At 51.9% G+C, this 19623-nt stretch overlaps 8 protein-coding genes across 8 annotated transcripts; 3 read left to right on the forward strand and 5 right to left on the reverse strand.

Moving 5' to 3' along the window:
* The first annotated feature begins 406 nt into the window (after positions 1-406).
* On the forward strand, positions 407-3027 carry TrAtP1_001470 (uncharacterized protein). The gene is made up of 7 exons (XM_014086036.2): positions 407-521; positions 767-1649; positions 1711-1801; positions 1871-1960; positions 2017-2108; positions 2162-2419; positions 2467-3027. Exons 2-7 carry the CDS (start codon positions 775-777, stop codon positions 2570-2572), a joined length of 1512 nt encoding a protein of 503 aa, XP_013941511.2. The 5' UTR covers positions 407-521; positions 767-774; the 3' UTR covers positions 2573-3027.
* Positions 3028-3069: 42 nt separating this feature from the next.
* Positions 3070-4693, reverse strand: TrAtP1_001471 (uncharacterized protein). Its single transcript, XM_014086035.2, has 2 exons — positions 4495-4693; positions 3070-4394 (listed from the first exon to the last, which is right to left on the reverse strand). The coding sequence occupies exons 1-2, from the start codon at positions 4555-4557 to the stop codon at positions 3207-3209; spliced, it is 1251 nt and encodes a 416-aa protein (XP_013941510.1). The 5' UTR covers positions 4558-4693; the 3' UTR covers positions 3070-3206.
* A 146-nt stretch (positions 4694-4839) lies between these two features.
* TrAtP1_001472 (uncharacterized protein) lies at positions 4840-8263 on the forward strand. Its single transcript, XM_014086034.2, has 4 exons — positions 4840-5263; positions 5340-5413; positions 5537-8018; positions 8096-8263. The coding sequence occupies exons 1-3, from the start codon at positions 5137-5139 to the stop codon at positions 7943-7945; spliced, it is 2610 nt and encodes an 869-aa protein (XP_013941509.2). The 5' UTR covers positions 4840-5136; the 3' UTR covers positions 7946-8018; positions 8096-8263.
* Positions 8264-8589: 326 nt separating this feature from the next.
* On the reverse strand, positions 8590-11459 carry TrAtP1_001473 (uncharacterized protein; the record flags this gene model as incomplete). The annotated part of the gene is made up of 2 exons (XM_014086033.2): positions 8590-9493; positions 9568-11459. The coding sequence occupies 2 exons, from the start codon at positions 11457-11459 to the stop codon at positions 8590-8592; spliced, it is 2796 nt and encodes a 931-aa protein (XP_013941508.2).
* Positions 11460-11523: 64 nt separating this feature from the next.
* Positions 11524-11847, reverse strand: TrAtP1_001474 (uncharacterized protein; the record flags this gene model as incomplete). The annotated part of the gene is made up of 1 exon (XM_066111006.1): positions 11524-11847. One exon carries the CDS (start codon positions 11845-11847, stop codon positions 11524-11526), a length of 324 nt encoding a protein of 107 aa, XP_065967079.1.
* A 521-nt stretch (positions 11848-12368) lies between these two features.
* On the reverse strand, positions 12369-18724 carry TrAtP1_001476 (uncharacterized protein). The gene is made up of 3 exons (XM_014086032.2): positions 18520-18724; positions 16629-18423; positions 12369-16565 (listed from the first exon to the last, which is right to left on the reverse strand). Exons 2-3 carry the CDS (start codon positions 17307-17309, stop codon positions 13965-13967), a joined length of 3282 nt encoding a protein of 1093 aa, XP_013941507.2. The 5' UTR covers positions 17310-18423; positions 18520-18724; the 3' UTR covers positions 12369-13964.
* Positions 13042-13868, forward strand: TrAtP1_001475 (uncharacterized protein; the record flags this gene model as incomplete). The annotated part of the gene is made up of 2 exons (XM_014085138.1): positions 13042-13135; positions 13210-13868. 2 exons carry the CDS (start codon positions 13042-13044, stop codon positions 13866-13868), a joined length of 753 nt encoding a protein of 250 aa, XP_013940613.1.
* On the reverse strand, positions 18723-19566 carry TrAtP1_001477 (uncharacterized protein). The gene has a single exon (XM_066111007.1). It carries the CDS (start codon positions 19403-19405, stop codon positions 18782-18784), a length of 624 nt encoding a protein of 207 aa, XP_065967080.1. The 5' UTR covers positions 19406-19566; the 3' UTR covers positions 18723-18781.
* Positions 19567-19623: the final 57 nt, after the last annotated feature.

The following is a 19623-nucleotide window of genomic DNA, read 5'->3' on the forward strand; positions in this document are numbered from 1 at the left end:
TAGCTTGTTCTATCTTAATTACTCTCGCTTCATCTCAATTGTCTTGGTAGCACCATTTGCCTTCGTTGGCCCTCGAGCTTCATTGTCTGCAACACCACGTAAACCCAAAGTCTGGGTAGGGTGAGCACATCTTCGAATGACTCGTCCCTGCTCCCAGTCTTCTGCTTCCCTCATCCTCTCTCTTCCTTTGCCCTGATACAGCATCCTTTGCCATCAATTCCCGGCATCTGCCACCATGTAGATGGACCATCCAGACTACCCTTCTTTTTGTTGCTCCTCCTCGCCCCATGATTGATTCTTCTTGCATATTCTCCCCTTGCTCTCCATGAAATCTTCATCTATCGCTCGCTATCCTCCTGTCTATCCGACACACGATAGCCTTTGTGCAATGCTGTGCTCTGCCTTGGCCATGTTCATCATTCGATGCTAACTCTTTGTTTGGTTCAAGATTTTCGTCGTACAGTCGAATCATTTCTCGTTTTTCTTTCGACCACTACTGTGGCAGATCTGTTGTTCTTTGGGTAAGGCACCTCGGATTGCATTTGGTTGCTCCATACCATCCCCTGCTCAGAACACCAGTGTGTTTCTTGCTTTTCTTTGGCCCAAACACATTGCTTCATTTGGCCGTTGGACAATGGAGTGGTACATGCTGCGGATGTCTACAAACATCTCACGGCTTTGTCCATCTCTACTCAACGGAAAACATCGGTCTTTGGCAACATACATATTCTACGTTGCAACGCATCACTAACCTCGTCTTCAACAGGCAATCACATGTCTTACCATCTCCACACTGTTGCCGAATCCAAAATGGAAGCCAACAGCGGCGTTGCTAATCCTTACTACACCGGCCGAGCCTCTCACGGAGCTGCGAATCCCGGCACAATTCTTAATCACTTCAATGGAATGACGCTCGGCGGCATGGGTATGCCTAACAATGGGGGTCCCATCCCCATGGGACCCGGCCATGCATTCATGGTAAACTCGGATAGCCAATTCGTCCTCACTCCCGTTCCGGCCGCTCAGCCAATGGGGCTTGGTCATTCCAACGAGAACCCATATCTGAATTTCTCAGTTGCTCCAGGCGGCTATGGTACTTCCTACGTCGGCCTTTCTGCGCCTCTGCTGCCCTTTACCCCTGGCCGCCCTGGTAATGCTCAGCCTCGTGTGGATCGTGGCCACTCTGATGTTCCAGGCCTTGAGAATCGTCGTGGCTCATACTCTACTACAGAGTCTGCCCCTGCCACCCCGTACTACGGCGGTGCATTTTCCATTGTTCGCGACTATCCTCCTCGAGTGGCTAGTCTCGATCGGTCTTCCTATACGACCCCGTCTCCCAACGCTACTAGCCTTGCTCCCATTGAGACTGGCAAACCCGTACCCATTGTCATCTCGGACCGCACCATTGATGATCTTCTCAAGAAGGAGCCGGTTGTTCCCAAAGCTGTGCCAGCTGTCTTCACTCCACCCGGCCAGATGAAGACTCTTGAACAGAGTTTGGAGAATCGCATCCCAGGCAATCGCAATGTGTACATTCGTGGTCTTCATCCCACCACAGACGATGAGCTTCTGTACCACTTTACTTCTCGCTTTGGCGCTGTTGAGACGTCCAAGGCCATCATCGACACTAACACTGGAGCTTGTAAGGGGTAGGTTTTACTCACTTCAGCCATCTCTCTCCTCCATTCCTCTGATACTGACATGATGCAGATTTGGGTTTGCCAAGTTCTATGACGTTCGCGACTCTGAACTGTGCATTCGCGCTTTCCACCGCCTTGGTTACGAGATTGGCTTTGCCCGGGTAAGATTCAATCATGCACTTCTTGTTCTTCGGCCGCTCTCTATGGGGCCTTTGGCTAATTACCTGTAGGAATCTTTCAACTCTCGACTCAAGGCGGAAGGAGATGATGGCTCTACTAACCTCTACATCTCCAACCTGCCCAAGAGCTTGAACGAAATGGTGAGCCAGTTATTGGGTGTATTCATTTTGCATAGCTGCTGCTGACACTTGCGTAGGAACTTGCAACCATATTCCTTGGATACCACATCCAATCCAGCAAGATCCTTCGTGATAGCATGGGAAATAGTCGCGGCGTCGGCTTTGCTCGGTAAGGCTCCCAGACTTCACCTTCTAGAATTCCCTCACTCTGACACCGCCTAGCTTCGATTCTCGAGACATTTGCGACGAGATCGTTCGAAAGTTCAACGGCATTGGCATCGGCGAGGAAGGCCTTCCAATGAACATTCGTTACGCGGATACCCCAGCTCAGAAAGAGCTCAAGAGAGTCACCGCCGAGCGTCGCCAGTTCCGCACCAATGAGTACAATATTGGCGCCTACGGTACTCCTCTTGTTGGCTTGAACCCTGCCTTGTATAACCAGCAATCTCAATGGCGACGCAATCTGCCCCAGTCTCGAAGGTTTGCTTCTATCACCTAATATCATGTCCGGCTGCTAACCCTCGCAGCGGCCTGTCGTCCTCGTCGCTCGAAGACAGCGTGACGCGAAGCTCAGTGATCCCTCGTGGACAATCTGGGTACGCCTATGAACGAAGCACTTTTGCTAAATTCTGACTCTTTCGCTAGGGCGACTACGAGCGCGGACGCTACGATTTCGACTCCCACCACGTCTGAGTGCGATGAGAGTGTTACGATTCGAGCGGAGCCAGCCACTGTCGTCGCCACCGGCAAAGAGAATGTCCAGCCGTCTCCATCTGCCAAGAAGGAGGCCCCGAAGAAGGAGTCCCAGTAAATATGCCATGTCACCTTCATTCGTTTCCTTTTTTGCCTTTTTTTTTTGTCAGCACTTTTGTGCCATAATATGATGCCGGCTGCTTTAACATCTCTACTACTACTTGTTTTGGACTTTTTTGGGACCACTTACCCCAACAGTCAAAGCAGTTTTTATGCCATGGCGGAAAACATTGTTCTAGGACCGGAGGATAGCTGATACGTGGGACTAAATTGTGTGGGGGGGATCATTTTATGTGCCTTGTGTACTTTAGAGTCTAGGTAATGGTAGCTGTGGTAAAAGTTTGGCGGCGTTAGTATCGTTTTGACGCACACAAACACACAATGATGAGACTGTATTATACCATCACTCGGGTAGTGCTCGTATCTTCTATTTTACTGTGACTCTAAGAAATTATGCTTTCCATTTTTCGCTTGCCAGTTTCCTTCATTCATTAGATTTTGATCAAGACAAAGATTATACTGCCAACTCTGCCATCTCTTTGTTGACTTTGCTTATGGATGGCTCCTCTTGCAAGAGGCTTTGAGACAGACCATCGCTTAGCAAACCCTCCTGTCCACTGCCACTGCCACTCCCCTCTCCTTCATGTCCATCTGCTTCTGAATCCTCTTCTTCCTCTGAACTGTCTTCATCTTCGTCTTCATCCTCTTCGTCTTCTGCACCCTCTTGCCCCTCCTTGTCTGCCTCTTTCTTTTTAATGGCAGCCTCGAGGTCCTTTAGCATCTTCTTGGTGAAGCCCGATGCCTCTACTGAAGCGTCTAGCCGCTTGAGACCATCTTTACCGACAGTCTTCTTTGCGTCTTTGAAGAAAGGCCCGGGCTGCGTAGGAGTGAAGTGGAATCGACGTAAAAAGAAGCGCTTGATACAGTTGACATCTCGGTCAAAGTACATTTCGGCATTCACATGCTCCATAGACACCATCTGTGGAAAGTCAATAATGACTGGTTCCAGCTTGATAGACTCTGTGCCGTCCTCAGCTGTTGACTTAATCTCCTTGATCAAGATGTTGAATTCGTTGTAATCACCGTGGATTAGGCCGTGGCTCGCCAGACGGAGGATGAGCGAGATGAGTTCTGCGTAGAGAGAGGCTGGGTCGGGCACTTCGCTTATTTGTCGAAGAGGGAATGCGTCTATGAGGGACATGACAATGGTATGTCTGGATTGTGCGATGGGTGACGGCACGGGAAAGCCTTCCTCGTGGAGCGCGTTCATAAAGGCGTACTCTTTCATGGCGGCGAGCCTTGAGAGATACATCCATGATTGGGCATTTTTGTTCTTGAGGTAGTCTCGGTTGGATTTGACCGTTCGGAAAGAGATTCGTCCTAGGCGATGGATCTTCAACACGCACTGCTTGCCAGAGTGATCTGCGACGACCATGATGTCGCTTTCCTTTCCGACGCCGATGCGGTTACCGACGCTGTAGACATCTTTGCGGCTGGCGTGCGTGTGTAGTGCTAGATAGTCGAGGCCTCCGTATGTCAGGCGGTAGCCGTCGTATTTGGCCTCTTTGACGCGGGCGATGAGGCCGACTTTGGCGAGGGAAGAGATGCTCCTGTGGACGCCGCTTGCGCCGCCTCGGAGGCGGGAAAGTTTTTCTATTAGAGGGGTGGGCACGATTTCGTGGTTCTTGCTGCCTGTTTCGACCTATTATGGTGGTAGAGGATATAATTAGTGGTGTGTTTGGATTATATAGAGATATAGATGTGTATATTGATATTTGCATGTGAGTGGATGTTGAACATACAGCTGTGAGAACTCGCCAGTCCTCGGACGCCAGATGGCGCATTGCTCGGGTGTCCAACTTCATGGCTGGCTATATGGATTGGATATAACAAATTTTCCCTCAATATCTCTTCAAAACACAGTTATTGGACCTTGAAACTCTTCGGATGCGGGTATCTTGTATCTACTTCATCACAGTAGAGGGGTCCTTTGAAAAAGTTGGTGGGGTCTGCCCAAGCAAGGTGATGGAAGAAATTTGGCCAGGATCTTATCGATAACCCAGACTGAACCAGGATGGTGTCACTAGCCCTAGTTGATACTAGCGGGCTTTGCTCTCGCGGCCATGGCACGTGATCATAAGGCTGGGGTTCAGATACGTAGCTCGTCCTGTAGGCGGCAGCGCCTCGCGTAATAGCCCATGGCAGCTGTGAGTAGAGTAGCGCCTCAGCCCAGCCAGAGCTTTACCAAGCAGCCTCCTTCACAGCTTCCACCCGATTCCGCTCACAACAAAGACCGCCAGCCTCGCCGGAGCTCCGATACTGCACAATTACAGACAATCAGCTTCGTTCTGCAGTTTCATCTCTATAAACTCGACCTCGCCCCCGATATTCTGCTTGGGGGGGGTTCATTCACCATAGACGCCTAATCCTCTCTCTACGTCACCATGGCCCAGGACAGCGATTTGCCAAAGCCGGCGGCGGCTGCGGACAAGGGCAAGGGCAAGGCCGTAGATGATCCCAAGGCCGAGAAGACTGCTGCCGACGGCAAGAAGGAGGATGACAAGAAAGATGGTAATACTTGGCATCCACACGCTCCCCCGCTCTTCGAAATTGCGAGTGTTTCGATGGCTGACTTGAAGGGTTCTAGCGACCGAAGAGGAGCTCAGCGAAGAAGACCAGCAGCTCAAGAGCGAGCTGGACATGATGGTAGAGCGTTTAACAGTGAGTATTCTAGATACACTTGCAGAGGAGAGGAAGGGAGACGAGGAGAAGACGAAAGAGGGGCAGCTGTTGGCTTTTGGACGCGGAGTAGTTGCTGACGCTTTTTGTCATTGTTTGACTTAGGAACTCGACAGCACCCTTTACAAATCCGCCCTCGAGATGATGAAGAGCGCCATCAAGACTTCCACATCGTCAATGACAGCAGTACCGAAGCCGCTGAAGTTTCTACGACCGCACTACGAGACCCTAACTAAGCTCTACGAAGAGTGGCCCAACGATGAGAACAAGGTATCACTGGCGGACGTCCTGTCCGTCATTGGCATGACCTTTTCCGACGAGGATAGACAAGACACACTCAAGTACCGGCTTTTGGCTCCTACAACTGACATTGGTTCATGGGGTCACGAATATGTCCGGCACTTGGCCCTCGAAATCGGAGAGGTGTACAGCAAACGCATCACGGCTGACGAGCCCACAACGGATCTCATCGACCTGGCGTTGATCTTGGTACCTCTTTTCATCAAGAGCAACCAGGAGGCTGACGCAGTGGACCTGATGAGCGAGCTGGAAATCATCGAGAAGATGAACGAGTTCGTTGATGAGAACACCTACCCCAGAGTGTGCTTGTACATGGTCAGCATGGTGAACCTGTTGACTTATCCCGATAATGAGACGTTCCTCCGTGTCGCCCACGACATCTACATCAAACACAAGCAGTTCGCTCAAGCAGTTATTCTTGCCATTCGATTACATGACATCGACCTGGTGCAGGAAGATTTCGACAAGGCGGAGGATCCTGTATTGAAGAAACAGCTGGCGTTCTTGATCTCACGCCAGAGGATCATCCTGCCAATGATTAACGAGGGCGAGGGCGATGACCCGGAGCTATTCGAGTGTCTTCATAACATTAAGTTGTCTGATCACTTCAAAGCTCTGGGTAAGGAGCTGAACATCCTCGACCCCAAGACTACCGAAGATATCTACAAGAGCCACTTGGAGAGCAGCCGCGTAGCCGGCATGACCAACTTGGACTCTGCTAGACACAATCTTGCTGCTGCCTTTGTCAACGCTTTTGTCAACGCTGGATTTGGCAACGACAAGATGATGCTTGTCGAGAGCCAGAAGGAGGCTTGGGTGTGGAAGACCAAGGGAGAGGGTATGATGTCAACTGTTGCCTCTCTTGGCACTTTGTTGATGTGGGATATTGAGAATGGTCTGGACAGCATTGATCGGTACACATACGCTTCGGAGCCAGAGATTACCGCTGGAGCCATGCTTGCCATTGGTATCATGAACTCTGGTGTTCGGATAGAATCCGAGCCCACCATTGCGCTCCTGGGCGATGCCGACAAGCTCCACAACGACAATCCTCTGATTCGCACTGCTTGCTTGATGGGTCTTGGATTGGCTTACGCCGGCTCAAGTAAGGATGAGGTTATTGAGCTGCTCATGCCCATGATTGCAGATTCTACCCAGGATATGCAGATCTCCGCCATGGCTGCATTGGCTTGTGGTCTTATTGCTATTGGCACATCTCACCCCGAAGTCAGCGAAGCTATCATCACGACTTTGATGGATGATGAGCGAAAGAACCAGTTGACTAACAAATGGACAAGATTTTTGGGCCTGGGCCTGGGCCTGCTTTTCTTTGGCCGACAGGAAGAGGTGGACGTTATTCTGGAGACACTCAAAGCCGTGGACCACCCCATGGCCAAGCCGACCGCCGTCTTGGCCGAGATCTGTGCTTGGGCTGGTACTGGCGCTGTTCTGAAGATCCAAGAGCTGTTACACATCTGCAATGAGCACCAGGAAGAATCGGAAGATAAGAAGGGCGATGAACTGTTGCAAGCATATGCAGTTTTGGGTATTGCGCTTGTGGCCATGGGCGAGGAAGTTGGACAGGAGATGGTTCTCAGACAATTTGGCCACCTTATGCACTATGGTGAACCCAACATTCGCAAGGCTGTGCCCCTGGCAATGGGCCTGATCAGCCCAAGCAACCCGCAGATGAAGGTTTACGATACGCTTTCAAGATATAGTCACGACAATGATCCTGAAGTAGCCATCAACGCCATATTCGCCATGGGCCTGCTGGGCGCTGGCACTAACAATGCTCGATTGGCCCAGCTGCTTCGACAGCTCGCAAGCTACTACCACAGGGATCAGGATGCCCTGTTCATGGTGCGCATCGCACAGGGCCTCCTGCATCTGGGTAAGGGAACACTCTCCCTGAACCCCTTCCATTCTGACAGACAGGTGCTCTCCCCTGTCTCGACGGCTGGTCTGCTGGCTACAATGGTGGCTATGCTTGACCCAAAGGATTTCATCACCTCAAACTCTCATTATCTTCTCTACTTTCTCGTGCCCGCCATGCACCCCAGATTCCTTGTCACCGTCGATGAGAAATTGAACCCCCCTGAAGGTCAATGTCCGGGTTGGTCAGGCAGTAGACGTTGTTGGCCAGGCAGGTCGACCGAAGACGATTACGGGATGGCAGACACAGAGCACACCCGTGCTGCTGAGTTATGGTGACCGAGCAGAGTTGGAAGACGAGGAGTACATTAGCCTTACCAATACCTTGGAGGGCCTGGTGATTCTGCGAAAGGTTAGTTTTTAATCCCTTTTTTTAATTTAACATGTACAAGGTGTACGGCACATTGACTAACACATTTGTTATTGCAGAATCCTGAATGGCAAGCAGAGCAGTAAAACAAAATAAAGAGCATTGAATGAGGCTGGAGAGGTTACACAGTATAGAAATTTCAATGGATCGGACGAGGATTGAAAGGGTTCGAGGGGAGGGGCTCCATAGTAATTTCCTTGTGCGCCAAGAGAAATAATATAAACTACAAAAACAAATGTCTATATATTGATGGATTTCTTCGTGATGTTGTTTTCTCTCCATTTTGCTACTCTCTTATTTTCCATGGTTATATGATTGAATATATATACCTTTATCAGTAGTTTTATGCAGTGGACCCTTGTGAGTTCATTTGTTATATCGTATTCATCATTGCAACATTTGCAGTAATGGTAGCTTGTAATACATGTTCATATCCAAAAACTCCTCGACATAAAAATCTATACTGTACACAGGTATCCTGAAAAATCGCCATATCTATACAAGTCATTTATTATGTGCCACTCTTTTTCTTCTTTCATTCCCTTTTCTTCGTCTACCACGTTTCAGGCCCAAAACGCTCGCCCTCCTTGACCGTCCTGTACGAGCAAGCCTGCCAGTCGCAGCCTTGCTTGAAGACCTCGGTGCCCCACCAGCTAAAGTCCTTCATCCAGCCGGGGTATATAAAGACGAAGAAGACAATGACGATGCCAAAGGCCAGGCCCGAGTCGAGGGCGGCGCTGAGGGTCATGGTGTACTTGCCCCACCAGGCGTTTGCGCGGCGCTTGATGAGGTAGTTGAAGAGGAAGCAGACGAGGGCCCAGACGGAGAAGTTGAGCCCCGTGGCGGGGGGGATCCAGCCCATGGCGCCGAAGATGACGGGCAGGTTGACCTTGCGGAGGAGGCTGTGCTTCTTGTGGCGGCTGTAGAGCCACAGCGGGATGGGCAGGAAGGCGCCGAGGGGGAAGCACCAGACGAGGGAGCGGTAGATTGCGGAGGAGCCGAAGAACTCGCCGGGGCCGACGACGCCCCAGAGGATGGAGCCGTTGAAGTGCACGCGGGCAATGGGGCAGGTGAAGCCGTTGACGGCGTCGGGGGTGCAGATGCCGCGGACGTTTGCAAACATCCAGTTGAGGACGCCGATCTGGGTGACGGAGGAGACGAGGGTGGCGACGATCTGGACGAGGAACATGATGCGCGGCGGGATCTTCATGTAGTGGCCGAGCTTGAGGTCCGAGGCGAACTTGATGCCCTGGGCGGAGGAGATGTAGCCGTAGGTGACGAAGACCATGTTGGCAATGGGGCGGCCGGGGAAGGCGACGCCGCAGATGAGCTGGCAGATGAGGTAGATGCTGCTGTGCTGGTTGGTGATGGCCATGATGATGCCGTTGGGGATGAAGAAGATGGCGCCGATGGCGAGGGCGAGGAGGAGGCCGTACCAGGGGAGGTGGACGGGATAGCTGAGAGGATAAAATTAGTTTTGAGTGATTGAGAAGATTTGGCCAAGGGAAAAAAAAAGAAAAGACGGGCTTACTATTCGACGACAAAGATGCCAATGGCGGCCATGGAGATGAAAGTGAGGAGGTACCAGCTGATGGGAGCGTCTTTATATCGCTTCATAAGACGGCTGTGGATGTCTTCGTGGCTCATGAGGCCTTCTATGTGGGACCCTGACGAGGAGACTCGAGGGGTGCCCTGAGGCTGCGTTACGCCTGCTGGAAGGTGGTCGGTAGAGTCTGATACGTGCTGATATCCTTCTTTGCCCTGCCCTCGCGCCTCGACTAGGGATTTTTTCCAAGTGCGCCAGATGTCTTGGCCATGCCAGCAGAGGGTGTGTGTTAGGAGAGCGGCGAGGCCGGCAAATTGCACGCCGTAGCTGAGCATGTAAGTGACGGGGAGGAAAACCCGGCTGTAGTTGGAGTAGGCCTCCCTGTCAAAGAGGAAGCTGGACGTCAGGATTTTGCTGACGTCGTAGACTTTGCCCGTGTTGTCGAAAACGGCGGTTGAAAGGATGGGCATGTAGGATGCGTAGAGGACGTTGCTGTAGTAGAATAGAGGAGCTATGATCCACATGACGATGGCGAGACCGCCAATGACATTCATGGCAGCCCAAAAGGGCACCAGGAGAGGCGAGCCGACGTAGGTGATTTGGGCCCAGTCGAAAGTCATTGGGAAGAGGCCGAGGCCGGAGGAAACGCCAAACAGGTTTGCGAGGACGACGCTCTTTGGCGCAAACCACGTAATGACGTTGAAGTAGCTGAGAGCCGGCATCAAGAGGCCCGGCAGGAAGTAGAAGAGGGAGGCGCCGGTCCAGACGATGTAAAAGAACTTCCAGCGGCTGATGGTCCAGCCGTTGGCGGGCTTGTTCTCCTGCTTGTGGAGGGTGGAAAACATTGCGGCGGACATGAGGGTTCCGGGCCATATCATGCCGCTGGGACGGACCAGGAACCGGCGGGCCATGCCTGCGAAGCCGTAGCCGAGAATCTGCGTGGAGATGGTCAGGAGCAGTTGGTAGACGATGGGCGCTTCCTGGTTGTAGAATTGCGTCTGCTCGACAATGACATCGGTGGCAAAGGCGAAGCCAAAAGCCACATTGCTGCTCACGTAGACGCAGGTATGTTCCTTTTCGTTCCATCTCCCCTGGGCGAGCCACAGGCGCAACGACGTGAGAAACTTCTTTTGGCCGTGGCCATTGTGGCCATGAGACGATACGGCAGTTCGCACGCCGTCGGTGAATTCCTCCTCCGGGTCGTACGACCGCTTTAGCAAGTAATCCCACAAGTGTCCCAGAGGGTGGACGAGCAACAAGGCAATAACTGGAGTGATGGCAACGCTGGGGTATCTCAAAGAAAAAAACAGATTGGTGGAGGAGCCGAGGATGGAGAAGAGGATGGACAGGCACCACATGCGCGGGGTGTTTATTGAGAGCGTGGTATCGTCAATTGGCGACACGGAAGCTCGAACAATCTCGTTGGGCGAGTTCTCGTCGGCCTCTCGGTCCGGGATCTCGGTCGAGGACGAGGCTGAAGAGGCGTCGCCCAGCAACGGCCCGTCCTCGTCGGTCAAGTCTTGGTCGTCGAGGACAACGCTCGACAGGAGAGCCTCGGGCATGCCAAAGCGGCCCTCGAGGCCCGAGACGAGCGCCGCGCCATCAAAGTCGTCTGATCTGCGCGACGACCGCCGAGAAGCCAGGGACCGCTTGGAGAGGCCGCTGCGGCTGGTCGAGCGGGTTTGACGGAGCCGGCGCCGGCGGTCACTGGCGGAATCGGATCCGGAAGGTGACCGGCTGCGGTTCGGCGTCAGGTCGACGGAGCCGTAGGGCGAGGACTCGGATCGGCGGCCATCGTGCGGCAGCAGCGGCGGCGTGGCGGTTGCGTTCTTGGCCTTGCTGAGGGCCTTGTTGGCGGCTTTGCTGGAGGAGGCCATGGCAGCAGAAGCAGCAGCGGGCTCGGCTACAGCCTCGTCAAGCCCAAGATTGAAGGGCCAGCTATCATGCTGGATGATGGAGGAGGAGGAAGAGGCAGAGGAGGAGACTGAGGAATAAGAAGACGTTCTGGCACGAGGAGGAGACGGGGGAATGGGGGCGGGATCGGACGGGGATCCCTGGAACGGCGACTGAGTCTGAGTCTGGGACTGGGACTGAGACTGAGACAGCGTCTGGTGGTGCCGAGGCTGAAGCCGAAGCTGGTGCTGGTGCTGGTGCTGCTATTGCTGCTGGAGCCAGGGTCTGCAGCGCAACTCCATGTTGGTGTGCAAAGGAGTCGCTCGCATTCGATGTCGTCAAGTCGCTGGATTCGCTGGCTCGGCGGCCCATGGCGGGGCGATGAGGAAGCGAAAGCTGTGATAGCGCATGTGGGTACAGAGAGATGGAGAGGATCTAGTGAAACTGGCGATTGTGGGATGGAGATTTTTTTTTTTTTGCGCCGGGAGAGGGGGCCGAAAAACCATGACCTCAGTGGGGATGGTGGGCGCTAGAAGCCGCTGTGCCTGCTGTAGCTGCTGTCGATGGCGAGGATAGCGCGCTGCGAGATCTGGTCGGGTGACGATGCTGAGACATTGAGCGATCCTGCGAGGCGCTGGTGTTGTTGCCTGGTGTCTCTCCCGTCCCTGTTTCTTTTCCTTGTCCTCCCATTCGATGCCATGGAATCCTGTGTTACGTCGGGCTAGTTAGTTGCAGCTGATAACCGCCAATAGCATATGCAGTGCCACCTGGAAATCTGACCCGCGGACGCGGCTAGGCGATAGATCAAAAGTCCCATCATGTTAGTCATACCGTGTGCCCGGCAATTTATATCAAATCGACCTCCCTTGACAGCGGCCTCCAATGGGCGGCTGGGGATTTCCAACCCTGATGCATCCGCTGATAACGCTGGGGTTTTGATTCGCAATGATGGATGAGCCGATGTCCGTACAGGAGAGTCTTGATCCGAATCTGCATGCACTTGGCCATGTGAGCGCCCTGTCTTGCGTGATTTGATACATGTACTGCGGCGAATGCAGTTGCACAGAGTCGGCGACACTTGCGAGACATGCAGCGCCCTGAGTAGGATCTAGTCTGGTATACTTGGAGTGGACGCGGCAGAGGGCAGAAATGACAAGAGCCTACATACAACCTATGAAGCATCGATAACATCTTCAGCTCTACACGACAAGCAACAACAAGCAAAACAGCTCTTCTTCATCTTAGATCCCACCACGCATACTCCATCGTCATGCATATTACGTGTATTGCGCACATACTGTACACTCACAGCCACAGCTACAGCTGCAACATCAACATTCCTGCGTCTGCCATGGCCCGAGCCGGCTCTTCTTAGTGCCGTCGCACTGACGCTTTTCTGTCCGGGTCCAATCCCGGCCGGTTCACGGACCCTCCGATCCGAACCTCCCCGCCAACTCAAATCTCACGGCGCAACATCAATCTTGCTCAATTTGATTCGTAGTCTCGAAATACACATTCATTTACCAGCAATTGCTTGATACAGCTATTGGGATAGCCGCTATCGCCATGGCCTCTCCAGTGGCGGCCGCCAAACAGCAGCTAAGGCGCCTTATCAAACAGAGACTCTCCACCGTCTCTCAGGAATCCGTCCTCGCCCAAAGTATGAGCCTCCCCTAATAAAACAAGTTATACAAAATTAAATTCTTCTTTTGTTTTCTTCTCTTACTGAATCAGGCCGCACAATATTTGAAACGCTCAAAAACTTCAAGCCCTACCAAGATGCCAGCCGCATCAGCGTATACCTCTCCATGCCCGTTGGGGAGATCCAGACCGACGCCATCGTTCGCCATGCCCTGAACGCTGGAAAGCAAGTCTTTGTGCCATACCTGCACAAGTCGCCTCTCGATGAGCCCGGCACTCCAGCCCGTGTGATGGACATGGTGCAGCTGCAAGACGTCCAAGACTATGACGGCCTCCAGAGAGATTCTTGGGGCATTCCCAGCATAGATCCTGCTACGGTGCATCGGCGGCAGCGCATCCTCGGCGGGTCAGACGTGCTCAAGCCAGGCCAGGCTACCTTGGACCTCATCCTCATGCCGGGCGTCGCCTTTGATACCGATGATGGGGGCTGTGTGCGGAGGCTTGGCCACGGCAAGGGCTTCTACGATTTCTTCCTCAACAGGTACTTGGCTGCAAAGCCTCATGATGAAGGTGAAGGCAGCAGCGGCCCTGTGTTGAGATTCTACGGTTTGGCTCTCACCGAGCAGCTTCTCGATCCCATCAAAGATGAGCCGGTGCCTATGGGCCAGTATGATCGGAAGTTGCACGGCTTGGTTCTAGGCAATGGCCAAGTCAAGCTTTCACCGGATATTCAATCCGTAAGCACTTCATGATAACGCTTGCCCTTTTAAATTCCCTACTGCTCGTTGTGAGGGAGCTTCTGGTCTTCATACATATAAACCTTTATATATTCCCCCGTACATAGATTCTCAAAGAGCAACGTTAGAAAGCTGTCCCATAAGTCTCCTCCACACCCCTGTGCTCTCCTCCTCCTCGCTCCCTCCCGTCAGAGTCGCCCTGTTGCCTACAATTATCAGCCCCAGCTTCGCCCTGGTAAGCGCCACATTCATGCGACGCAGATCCTTGAGGAACCCAATCTCGCGGCTCTCGTTGCAGCGGACCGTGACGAAGATGACAATGTCGGCTTCGCGCCCTTGGAAGCCGTCAATGCTGGAGACTTCGGCGTTTGGGATCGCCGAAAGCAGCTTTTTGAGAATCTCCGATTGCCGTGAATAGGGCGTCAGTACGGCTATAGACGTTGTAGTATCATTATTCATGACGTCGGCGGGCTTTGCGCCATTGATGTGGTTTTCAGCAGAAGATGCCGGAGCCGCTGGGGCCGAACGTAGGAGCTTGCAGATTGAAAGACATACGTCTGCCTGCTCCTTGTTGGATTTGGACTTGTGCCCCAGATCCTCCCTCCCAGAGCACTCGACAAAGAGCATCCGAGAGGCAGACGACGAGGAGATTGTGGTGGTCGAAGATGCTGGCCAAGGAAAGGCGGAAGGCGACATTGGCCTATCACTGTCCTTTAGCCCGGACAATAGTCTTTTTTCATAAAACTCCTTTGAGATGAAGCCACAGATGGAGGGATGCATCCGATACTGTGTATCCAACATAATCTTTGCCATTCCAGGCGTTGTTCCCTGTCGAGTATACAGCCGTTCAAACAACGAGACGTCAAATCCGAGTGCCGGCGAAAACTCTTGCACCGTAGGCCTTAGCTGGACATGATCCCCCACGAGGATCGCCTTTTCACACCCCTTTACAAGCGGCACGAGCGACGCAGGCTCTGTCTGCTGCGAAGCCTCGTCAACAATCACCGTGTCAAACATTTGGCCTCGGAGCAGCCCCAGTCCTGCGCCAATGCACGTCGTGAATATGATTGTGGCGGCTTTGACACGCTGCTTGGCCTGGCGCTGGGCAGCGTGGCTGGAGTGTATCTCTTGGCCGGCCAAGGCGTCGCATGTGTATTTGCGCAAATCCTCGCCTACTTTTCGGACTTCGGTCGAGACACGCAGAGGGGCTGTTTCGGGCGAGTTTGGCGCGAGCCCTTCTTTGCTGATTCGCGTGAGATATCTTCTCATGACGTTGTCCACGGCATTGTGTGTTGGGGCAGTCACTAGGATCCTTTCAGTCTTGGCATCTTGTTGAAGCCTTCTGATGATTGCGACAATGGTCTGTGTCTTGCCGGTTCCTGGAGGACCCCAAAGACAGACGAGCTTGTTCCTTTGTGCCGCCTCCACTGCTGATCTTTGGCTTGTATTCAATGAAGCATCCGCCTCAGACAACGTCAAGCCTGGCATCAAAGTGTCGGTGTCAGCTCTGCCCTCGTGAGCTGCTCGTGGATTGACCACATGTTGAGGCTGAATTCCCATGATTTGGTCAATCACTCCGCAACAGCCATCCTCTGATATTCCGAGTTCCCGTACAGCATCAAGCATCGTCTTTGCAGTCACAAATAAGCCACATTCTTCCAGAATCCAAGAACATTTCTCGGCGTACGACGGTGGAGGATGGAGGCAGTTTATCTTTGCCATGCCCGACCTGCTCTCCACAACCAGGCCGTCCATCGAATAGGTCTCGTCCAATATCGAACTTGAAGGCGGACTAGCCGCGACGAGCCGTACATGAGTGTTTGCCAACGGAGAACCGCCCGGGGCATCTATCCTGAAGGACACTTGGACGCGAGTGCCATATCCACCTTTGCTTGTCTTTTCGTCGTCGCTGATGATTTGGATACTCAGCAGCTCATCCCTGGCTTTTGCTTCCTCTTTTACAGCGCCAATATGCTCGACGGCGATTCCAATAACATTGTGGACAAAATGCTGAGTGATGGCTGGTCGACCCGTTAGCAACCTGGAGCTTTGTTGGTCGAGGCCTTCAAGGAGGAGATCCAAGGCCGTGCTCGGCGAATGAACTGTAAGCGCAATAAGCTCAAAAAGGTCGGAAAATGAGCGGAGCGTAAGGAATTCCACATTCTCCAAGATGGTATGGAAAGGCACCAAGATCAAATCACCAAATTCGGCTTCAGAGAGAATAATGCTGCGAAGCAATATATAGCTCTCGTTTTGAAGAATGGTATCCAGAGCCTCTGGCAGGTCTTTCCACGAGCCCAGATTAGCAAACGTGGCGGAGACATACGGCATTGTTTCTGTAAATTCGACCATGGTGCGAAGAGTGTCCGCCGGCGCCATTACTTTGTCGCTTCTTATGCTCGTAATCAAGTGATCGAAGCAACGTATAAGCAGCCCTCGCTGTTCTTGTTCTACCAGCCAAAGGAAAAGCTGGCGTAGAGTCGAAGCGTCTAATACATCCTGGAGGGCTGATATATTACCCCGTTTCACCACTTCGACCACAAGCGGAGGCTGCGCACCAAGAGACCAATCGACATCTTGAAGCTTTGGAACGTCGTATTCTTTGGGTTCGTGGGGGAACAAAGGCAGAGTTTGTTCTGTGTCAATGTAGTCCTCCCATAGGTCCAAGCTGCGCATCGAGCTGAAGTCTCTATTACTAATGATGTATATCTCCTTTTATATCAACCGAGAGTCAGCATCTCAGGTACGAATGGTTACTCAAGGGGTAAAACTTACCGCATCAGATATTCCCTGTCTATGTAGTCGCCCTATATGGCCTTGGAGATTCTTACTGAACTTGTCCAGCGCAATGCTCGCTCTAAAGTCAAAATTCGTACCATTGTCTACGGAATCTTGCCTCGCTTTCCGACGGTCTTTCTCAGTAGGCGCGTTCCTATAGGTACTATCGTTTGATCCTCCACGGCCAATGTATATCCACGTATTGCCTCTTCTACCCTCAAATAGCTGCAATGTAGTTGGATCGCAGTAGAGTCGGTATTCTTTCTTCGTTGGCAGAGACAGACGACTCTGCGTCTCTCTTCCTTGAGAATGCGGAAACGCGAATAGTCTAACTTTGCTGCCAACAACAAAGTCGTCGGCTGGAGTTATCTTTTGCGGCACATACATGGCTACAGTCAGTCGCTCATTTGGCCTAAAGATGATCATCTTTTTGTGAAATAGTTCCAGATTCCTGCATGTTGCTTCCATGAACGTAGCGGGTCTGTCTTGCTCCGTTGTGTAAACTCGTTTCCAGTGCATGCCTGGATAGTCAAGATGGAAATGTTTTAGCTCCGCCTCAGTGAGCAGGCTTGAAGAGCAAAGAGCATTGAGAACAAAGCTTGGAGCATCAACATATGTAGGCATTTGAGCCAAGACCCACGCTTTGTCTTCTGACTTGAGCGAATTCAGGTCGAACATATGCAGCAAATGATAAAAGGGGGGTATTTGTTTTTCTGCACCACCTCACTGCCATCCTGATCAATTCAGCCTCAGAAATGGCAATGTCATCTCTACAGAGCAGCAATTGAATCGCATCAAGAGTGTAACCTTCCAAGCTGTCCGTGCGGCTTCGTGCCTCAAGCTTCTGCCTTGCAATGATGTTCTTGGCTGCATCGTGAAGCTCGTCGAGAACAAACGGAGGCGCCTCGGCATCTGGCTCCGGTGGTTTCGCAAATTTGTCAAGCTGGCTATCTTTGATACGGTTACCGTCCACGCACTGAGAGAATAGTCGGTTGAGTTCTTGACACTCGGGTCTCATGGCGTTTGTTGCCCTCGCCCACCGGAGATACAGATTCTTGACACGGCCCAGCGATGCGTTTGTGTATTTGGCAAAATAGAGTAAGCGATCATCATCCGTGATGGGTGCAAATCTTAGAGGCTCACGAACTCCCGGATAATGTGCGGCTTGTGAGATTGTTGACGGAATGATGTCTGGATCCCAGGTCACGAAAAAAGTATCGCCATCCAAGTCGCCTCCCGACATCATATCCGCCGCTGGCCGTCGTCCCGTCGTAGGAAAGACGATACAGTCAACCAGATGTGCGAGCTCTGGTCTCTCTACAACATCAAGCTTCTGTAGGTCGCCCGGATGCAAGCAAGGATTTCTTGTCACCAACACTTTCGTTCCTTTCAAGGCATAAGGCAGTCCGTCCACATCCATAGTGACTTTGACAGCACACTGGCCCGGTTTCAGGACACCCCAAGCATCACAGACTCCAAATAAGAGTCTTGACTTTGGGATCAGTATGCGACATTTCTGCTCATCACGCTTGTTTAGCATCTTGTCATACTCGGCATTGATGAGCCTATTAATTGACGGCCGCACAGAGTCCAAGGAATCGATAATGACACGCTCGGCAAGGTCTGGCCTGTCTAGATGGCAGAGAACTCTGAATGCAGCTCGCGGATCTTGGTAGGCCTCGGCCAGAAAATTGAAATGCTCTTGTTGTTTTCGAAGGAGGATCTTGCGGTCAACTCCCAAGGCGTCCAGAAGCACAATTACCTCGTCGTTGAGATGCCCAAATACATATGGCTACCGAAATGGACTGTTAGTAGGGCAGATCCAATGTAAACCCTTGTAATAAAAAATACGAAAGAGAAATAGTAGCTGTTGCATGTCAAAACGTACCTTTGAGTATTCTACAACGGAAAAGGATAAGTCGTCGCCTCCACTAAACTTCTTCATTGACTTTCTCATTTTGAGCCAAGTTCCGCCTTTCGCCATGGTTGGATCCAAAGTGACGACTCCTTTATATCCGCGATATCTTAGCTGGAAGACAGAAGGCGTATATCTCATGTTGCGAAAAATAATCCTTGTGCGTCTTGAAAGCTCCTTGGCCAGTGCTGGGGCAATCAAGCCACAGCCATCCGTAAAGACGTAGTCTCCCACTTCAATGTCTGGAATATCTTCGACTTTTTTTCGGGTCTACTTTCATAGCCGCGCGGGCGACTGAGAAGAGCAGTCCAATCCGCTTCGCTTTTTTTGCAACCGTCTTCATCTTTGTAAAATCTCCTAGGCCTTCGATCTTCTTACTGATTTGCTCTTTGGGAGCTGCTAGAAAGTAGCAGGTTCGAGATTTTAGCTGGCTGTTGCTGTGGCCGTAGAAATTGTAGTGCACTCCCTGTATGCTGATTCCAGTACGAAGGAACTTGACAGCATATTCTGAACATTCTCTGTATGTTGTTGGCTGTATAACCTTGCTGGTATCTCCTTCGACCGTGGATGGAGAATTGGGGTTTTTGATAGAACGAAACTCAGCGAGCGACACCACCAGATATTTGTCTAGGGAAACATCCTGAATGGCGCGGTTCATGTCTACTGGCCCGTACCGGAGCTCAAGGCGATGGCGCGAATCTTTTGTCGAGAGACTGACCATTTTGATATAATTCAGCTTATTTGCCGAGTCGGCTGTTGGTAGTCGCGGTACATTGAACTCCCATTTTTGGTCATCAAGAGAAATGTTGTCGAGAAGAACATGCTCGAAGGACTTGGGACTGGCTGAAGCTGGAGGCATCTTGAAGAGTGCACATACGACTGGCTTTTTGTTCAAGTATTGTAAGTCGCTTAAGATGTTTGCGATGAGGATATTTCTGACGATGATTTAATAAAGTGTAATCAGATACACACTTGAGAAACAACCATCTCGTTCGTCAAGTGCCGACAGAGAGACCATTTTTGTTTGTGAACATTTTTGGGTAAAAAGTGTGGTTACACGGGCATCGTTTCTCCGCA

This window comes from Trichoderma atroviride, chromosome 1 (genome assembly GCF_020647795.1).
Source record: "Trichoderma atroviride chromosome 1, complete sequence".
In the NCBI taxonomy this organism is placed as follows: domain Eukaryota; kingdom Fungi; phylum Ascomycota; class Sordariomycetes; order Hypocreales; family Hypocreaceae; genus Trichoderma; species Trichoderma atroviride.